General features: G+C 45.1%; 1 protein-coding gene across 1 annotated transcript in view; it reads left to right on the forward strand.

Moving 5' to 3' along the window:
* LOC135533596 (transcriptional activator Myb-like) overlaps positions 1-7,500 on the forward strand; it is a 12,874-nt gene that overhangs the window by 1,440 nt on the left and 3,934 nt on the right. Inside the window, exon 2 of the mRNA XM_064960885.1 lies at positions 94-186. Within this exon, the coding sequence (XP_064816957.1) occupies positions 106-186 (81 nt within the window). The 5' untranslated portion in view covers positions 94-105. The remainder of the gene's footprint in view (positions 1-93; positions 187-7,500) is intronic.

Consider the following 7,500-nt stretch of genomic DNA (forward strand, 5'->3'; position numbering starts at 1 on the left):
AATAACAGTGTCTGCTCTCATTCACATTCACTGAATAACAGTGTCTGCTCTCATTCACATTCACTGAATAACAGTGTCTCTGCTCTCACATAGAACCGTACAGATATGCAGTGTCAGCACCGCTGGCAGAAGGTTCTCAACCCTGAACTCATCAAAGGACCCTGGACCAAGGAGGAGGACCAGAGAGTAAGAACATGACCTTATAGAACCTTAAAGAACCCTTACAGAAACGTATAGGAATGTTATATAGAACCTTAAAGAACCCTTACAGAAACGTATAGGAATGTTATATAGAACCTTAAAGAACCCTTACAGAAACTTATAGGAATGTCGTATACAGTGGTGCAAAAAAGTATTTCGTCAGCCACCAATTGTGCAAGTTCTCCCACTTAAAAAGATGAGAGAGGCCTGTAACTTTCATCATAGGTACACTTCAACTATGACAGACAAAATGAGAAAATCCAGAAAATCACATTGTAGGATTTTTTATGAATTTATTTGCAAATTATGGTGGAAAATAAGTATTTGGTCACCTACAAACAAGCAGGATTTCTGGCTCTCACAGACCTGTAACTTCTTATTGAAGAGGCTCCTCTGTCCTCCACTCGTTACCTGTATTAATGGAACCTGTTTGAACTTGTTATCAGTATAAAAGTAACCTGTCCACAACCTCAAACAGTCACACTCCAAACTCCACTATGGCCAAGATCAAAGAGCTATCAAAGGACACCAGAAACAAAATTGTAGACCTGCACCAGGCTGGGAAGACTGAATCTGCAATAGGTAAGCAACTTGGTTTGAAGAAATCAACTGTGGGAGCAATTATTAGGAAATGAAACATACAAGACCACTGATATCTCCCTCGATCTGGGGCTCCACGCAAGATCTCACCCCGTGGGGTCAAAATGATCACAAGAACGGTGAGCAAAAATCCCAGAACCACACGGGGGGACCTAGTGAATGACCTGCAGAGAGCTGGGACCAAAGTAACAAAGCCGACCATCAGTAACACACTATGCCGCCAGGGACTCAAATCCTGCAGTGCCAGACGTGTCCCCCTGCTTAAGCCAGTACATGTCCAGGCCCATCTGAAGTTTGCTAGAGAGCATTTGGATGATCCAGAAGAAGATTGGGAGAATGTCATATGGTCAGATGAAACCAAAATATAACTTTTTGGTAAAAACTCAACTCGTCGTGTTTGGAGGACAAAGAATGCTGAGTTGCATCCAAAGAACGCCATACCTACTGTGAAGCATTGGGGTGGAAACATCATGCTTTGGGGCTGTTTTTCTGCAAAGGGACCAGGACGACTGATCCGTGTAAAGGAAAGAATGAATGGGGCCATGTATTGTGAGATTTTGAGTGAAAACCTCCTTCCATCAGCAAGGGCATTGAAGATGAAACGTGGCTGGGTCTTTCAGCATGACAATGATCCCAAACACACCGCCCGGGCAATGAAGGAGTGGCTTCGTAAGAAGCATTTCAATTCCTGGAGTGGTCTAGCCAGTCTCCAGATCTCAACCCTATAGAAAATCTTTGGAGGGAGTTGAAAGTCTTTGTTGCCCAGCTACAGCCCCAAAGCATCACTGCTCTAGAGGAGATCTGCATGGAGGAATGGGCCAAAATACTAGCAACAGTGTTTGAAAACCTTGTGAAGACTTACAGAAAACGTTTGACCTCTGTCATTGCCAACAAAGGGTATATATCAAAGTATTGAGATAAACTTTTGTTATTGACCAAATACTTATTTTCCACCATAATTTGCAAATAAATTCATTAAAAATCCTACAATGTGATTTTCTGGATTTTTTTCTTCCCATTTTGTCTGTCATAGTTGAAGTGGATCTATGATGAAAATTTCAGGCCTCTCTCATCTTTTTAAGTGGGAGAACTTGCACAATTGGTTGCTGACTAAATACTTTTTTGCCCCACTGTAGAACCATTTCAGTAGGTTTGGGCAGGTAACTTTTTTAATGTAATCTGTTACAGTTACTAATTATCTGTCCAAAATTGTAATCAGTAATATCAAACTCAGTAATGTAATCGGATTTACATTCAGTTACTTTTAGATTACTTTCCCCTAAGAGGCATTTGATGAAGACAACATTAATATTACCAATTGAACCACATCTATTGCAGGATTAATCTATGTTAGAGTGTACATAGCTGGCCAGAAATGTTGATGTTGTATTCAAAAATAGATATTGCATTTTACTTTATGGGTTGGTTATGTAGGCTTCTACTAACCCATTGCTTTCTGCTACAGCTAATGATACAATTAGGCTCTATATCTATATCTCTATATCTTTACATAATAGAACAAAGCCTGTCAGATGTCCAGTAAATTTAATTAATTTAATACCCCCTGATCATCAAGAATAGGACTTGGAAATATAGATTAGCCAAACTGTTTCACCTGAGCATAACCCCAAAACTACCATGCAGTGGAGTTTAGTCAGTTTTTGTTGGTGACACATTGATCTCTTGATAATTTGCTGATGTTTAAGTCTATGAAGGGTGTGTGAGTTTTGAACATGTGTCCGTTGGGCCTATGGATATTTATTTTTTGCGGGAATTAGCACAATTTAGATTGAGCAATAAAAAGCCCCACTTGTTAAATCAAACCCGTTTTTGACAGTATGGAATTGTGGCGCATAATGTCACCGAGGAGTTAAAAACGGAGGAACTCCCTCAAACTGTTATTCCACAGGATTTGATCAGCATGTAGCTGTTGCAAGAGCCCATTTTTCCCTGGCTGTCCACTGGTCGCAAGAGCCCATTTTTCCCTGGCTGTCCACTGTTCGCAAGAGCCCATTTTTCCCTGGCTGTCCACTGGTCGCAAGAGCCCATTTTTCCCTGGCTGTCCACTGGTCACAAAAACATTAATTATAGGCATCTTAAACTTCTTGAATTCAACAATTATGGATTAAAATACACATCTATGTATTTGTGAACAGCCATCCACAAACAACCACAACCTGTAAAATGCAAATAGCTAAATGACAGAGCAGCATTGGGATTCACAAGTGAAATCCGTATTCTAGATACAGACAACAGCCTATTCCTGCTCTTTTCCCACAATCCATCAAACCCATTAGGTGTGTCATCATAGTGGTCTCTGATTGGTGGTCATCATTTGGTGTGTCATCATAGTGGTCTCTGATTGGTGGTCATCATTTGGTGTGTCATCATAGTGGTCTCTGATTGGTGGTCAACATTTGGTGTGTCATCATAGTGGTCTCTGATTGGTGGTCATCATTTGGTGTGTCATCATAGTGGTCTCTGATTGGTGGTCATCATTTGGTGTGTCATCATAGTGGTCTCTGATTGGTGGTCATCATTTGGTGTGTCATCCTAGTGGTCTCTGATTGGTGGTCAACATTTGGTGTGTCATCATAGTGGTCTCTGATTGGTGGTCATCATTTGGTGTGTCATCATAGTGGTCTCTGATTGGTGGTCATCATTTGGTGTGTCATCATAGTGGTCTCTGATTGGTGGTCAACATTTGGTGTGTCATCATAGTGGTCTCTGATTGGTGGTCATCATTTGGTGTGTCATCATAGTGGTCTCTGATTGGTGGTCATCATTTGGTGTGTCATCATAGTGGTCTCTGATTGGTGGTCATCATTTGGTGTGTCATCATAGTGGTCTCTGATTGGTGGTCATCATTTGGTGTGTCATCATAGTGGTCTCTGATTGGTGGTCATCATTTGGTGTGTCATCCTAGTGGTCTCTGATTGGTGGTCAACATTTGGTGTGTCATCATAGTGGTCTCTGATTGGTGGTCATCATTAGGTGTGTCATCATAAAGGTCTCTGATTGGTGGTCATCATTTGGTGTGTCATCCTAGTGGTCTCTGATTGGTGGTCATCATTAGGTGTGTCATCATAAAGGTCTCTGATTGGTGGTCATCATTTGGTGTGTCATCATAGTGGTCTCTGATTGGTGGTCATCATTAGGTGTGTCATCATAAAGGTCTCTGATTGGTGGTCATCATTTGGTGTGTCGTCATAGTGGTCTCTGATTGGTGGTCAGACTGGTTCAGGCATAACAAACGTAAATTGTTTTTCTTCTTTCCAATTCTGTATTGAATGTCATTGAGAAACAGAATGGTTGCAAATCATTTTTTTCTCGAAAACATCCTTCCTGAATTTCAAGTAATCGTAGAAGTAATCATCTAGTTTTTCAAAAGTATCTGTAAGCTAATTACAATAGCTTTGATGGTAACATAACGGATTACAGTTACAGCTTTTTGTAATCAGTTACTCCCCAACCCTGCCTTTCAGAACATTACCGAACATTACAGAACCCTTTCAGAACATTACCGAACATTACAGAACCCTTTCAGAACATTACTGAACATTACAGAACCCTTTCAGAACATTACTGAACATTACAGAACCCTTTCAGAACATTACTGAACATTACAGAACCCTTTCAGAACCTTACCGAACATTACAGAACCCTTTCAGAACCTTACCGAACATTACAGAACCCTTTCAGAATCTTACCAAACATTACAAAACCCTTTCAGAACCTTGCCGAACATTACAGAACCCTTTCAGAACCTTACCGAACCTTACAGAACCCTTTCAGAACCTTACCGAACATTACAGAAGCCTTTCAGAACCTTACCGAACATTACAGAACCCTTTCAGAACCTTACCAAACATTACAGAACCCTTTCAGAACCCTACCGAACATTACAGAACCCTTTTAGAATCTTACGGACCATATAGAACACTTTCAGAACCTTACCGAACATTAAAGAACCCTTTTAGAATCTTACAGAACATATAGAACACTTTCAGAACATTACTGCACTTTAAAGAACCCTTATAGAACCTTACTGAACTTTAAAGAACCCTTTTAGAACCTTACTGAACTTTACAGAACCCTTTTAGAACCTTACATTAAGAGAACTTTTCTAGAAACATATATATATATATATATATATTTTTTTTTTAAATTGTATCTTTATTCAACTAGGCAAGTCAGGTAAGAACAAAATCTTATTTACAACGATTGGAGCCATAACAGATCTCCATAGGTCTATATCCAAAACCCTTTCCCCTATATAGTGCACTACTTTTGGCCAGAGCACGAGACCTGGCTTCTATTATAATGGTGCTAACTCAGACAGCCAAGTGTTTGACTGAGAAGTGTTGTTGACCTGCACTGAGTAGATAACTTGTCACTGCATATTATTAGCTGAAAGTGACAGTTATACTTCTGCGCACACACACACACACACACACACACACACACACACACACACACACACACACACACACACACACACACACACACACACACACACACACACACACACACACACACACACACACACACACACACTTCCAGAAGCTAGGAGGTAATGATTAGCAAAGAGGCTAACGGTGGAAACTCCCTCCATAACACTAGCAAGAGATTTCAAAAGGGAGAGAGGGAGAAGAAGCAGACAAGGAGGGGGGATAGGGTTGACTAAGGGAGCGAGGGGCTGAGAAGAGCAGACAAGGAGGGGGGATAGGGTTGACTAAGGGAGAGAGGGGCTGAGAAGAGCAGACAAGGAGGGGGGATAGGGTTGACTAAGGGAGCGAGGGGCTGAGAAGAGCAGACAAGGAGGGGGATAGGGTTGACTAAGGGAGCGAGGGGCTGAGAAGAGCAGACAAGGAGGGGGATAGGGTTGACTAAGGGAACGAGGGGCTGAGAAGAGCAGACAAGGAGGGGGATAGGGTTGACTAAGGGAACGAGGGGCTGAGAAGAGCAGACAAGGAGGGGGATAGGGTTGACTAAGGGAACGAGGGGCTGAGAAGAGCAGACAAGGAGGGGGATAGGGTTGACTAAGGGAACGAGGGGCTGAGAAGAGCAGACAAGGAGGGGGGATAGGGTTGACTAAGGGAGCGAGGGAGAAGAAGCAGACAAGGAGGGGGGATAGGGTTGACTAAGGGAGAGAGGGAGAAGAAGCAGACAAGGAGGGGGGATAGGGTTGACTAAGGGAGCGAGGGGCTGAGAAGAAGCAGACAAGGAGGGGGGATAGGGTTGACTAAGGGAGCGAGGGGCTGAGAAGAGCAGACAAGGAGGGGGGATAGGGTTGACTAAGGGAGCGAGGGGCTGAGAAGAGCAGACAAGGAGGGGGGATAGGGTTGACTAAGGGAGCGAGGGGCTGAGAAGAAGCAGACAAGGAGGGGGATAGGGTTGACTAAGGGAGCGAGGGGCTGAGAAGAGCAGACAAGGAGGGGGATAGGGTTGACTAAGGGAACGAGGGGCTGAGAAGAGCAGACAAGGAGGGGGATAGGGTTGACTAAGGGAGCGAGGGGCTGAGAAGAAGCAGACAAGGAGGGGGATAGGGTTGACTAAGGGAGCGAGGGGCTGAGAAGAGCAGACAAGGAGGGGGATAGGGTTGACTAAGGGAACGAGGGGCTGAGAAGAGCAGACAAGGAGGGGGATAGGGTTGACTAAGGGAACGAGGGGCTGAGAAGAGCAGACAAGGAGGGGGATAGGGTTGACTAAGGGAGCGAGGGGCTGAGAAGAGCAGACAAGGAGGGGGGATAGGGTTGACTAAGGGAGCGAGGGGCTGAGAAGAGCAGACAAGGAGGGGGATAGGGTTGACTAAGGGAGCGAGGGGCTGAGAAGAGGAGACAAGGAGGGGGATAGGGTTGACTAAGGGAGAGAGGGAGAAGAAGCAGACAAGGAGGGGGGATAGGGTTGACTAAGGGAACGAGGGGCTGAGAAGAGGAGACAAGGAGGGGGGATAGGGTTGACTAAGGGAGAGAGGGAGAAGAAGCAGACAAGGAGGGGGGATAGGGTTGACTAAGGGAGCGAGGGGCTGAGAAGAGGAGACAAGGAGGGGGGATAGGGTTGACTAAGGGAGAGAGGGAGAAGAAGCAGACAAGGAGGGGGGATAGGGTTGACTAAGGGAGCGAGGGGCTGAGAAGAGGAGACAAGGAGGGGGGATAGGGTTGACTAAGGGAGAGAGGGAGAAGAAGCAGACAAGGAGGGGGGATAGGGTTGACTAAGGGAACGAGGGGCTGAGAAGAGCAGACAAGGAGGGGGGATAGGGTTGACTAAGGGAGCGAGGGGCTGAGAAGAGGAGACAAGGAGGGGGGATAGGGTTGACTAAGGGAGAGAGGGAGAAGAAGCAGACAAGGAGGGGGGATAGGGTTGACTAAGGGAACGAGGGGCTGAGAAGAGGAGACAAGGAGGGGGATAGGGTTGACTAAGGGAGAGAGGGAGAAGAAGCAGACAAGGAGGGGGATAGGGTTGACTAAGGGAGCGAGGGGCTGAGAAGAGGAGACAAGGAGGGGGATAGGGTTGACTAAGGGAGAGAGGGAGAAGAAGCAGACAAGGAGGGGGATAGGGTTGACTAAGGGAGCGAGGGGCTGAGAAGAGGAGACAAGGAGGGGGATAGGGTTGACTAAGGGAGAGAGGGAGAAGAAGCAGACAAGGAGGGGGATAGGGTTGACTAAGGGAACGAGGGGCTGAGAAGAGCAGACAAGG

Source organism: Oncorhynchus masou, unplaced genomic scaffold (assembly GCF_036934945.1).
Source record: "Oncorhynchus masou masou isolate Uvic2021 unplaced genomic scaffold, UVic_Omas_1.1 unplaced_scaffold_2491, whole genome shotgun sequence".
In the NCBI taxonomy this organism is placed as follows: Eukaryota; Metazoa; Chordata; class Actinopteri; order Salmoniformes; family Salmonidae; genus Oncorhynchus; species Oncorhynchus masou.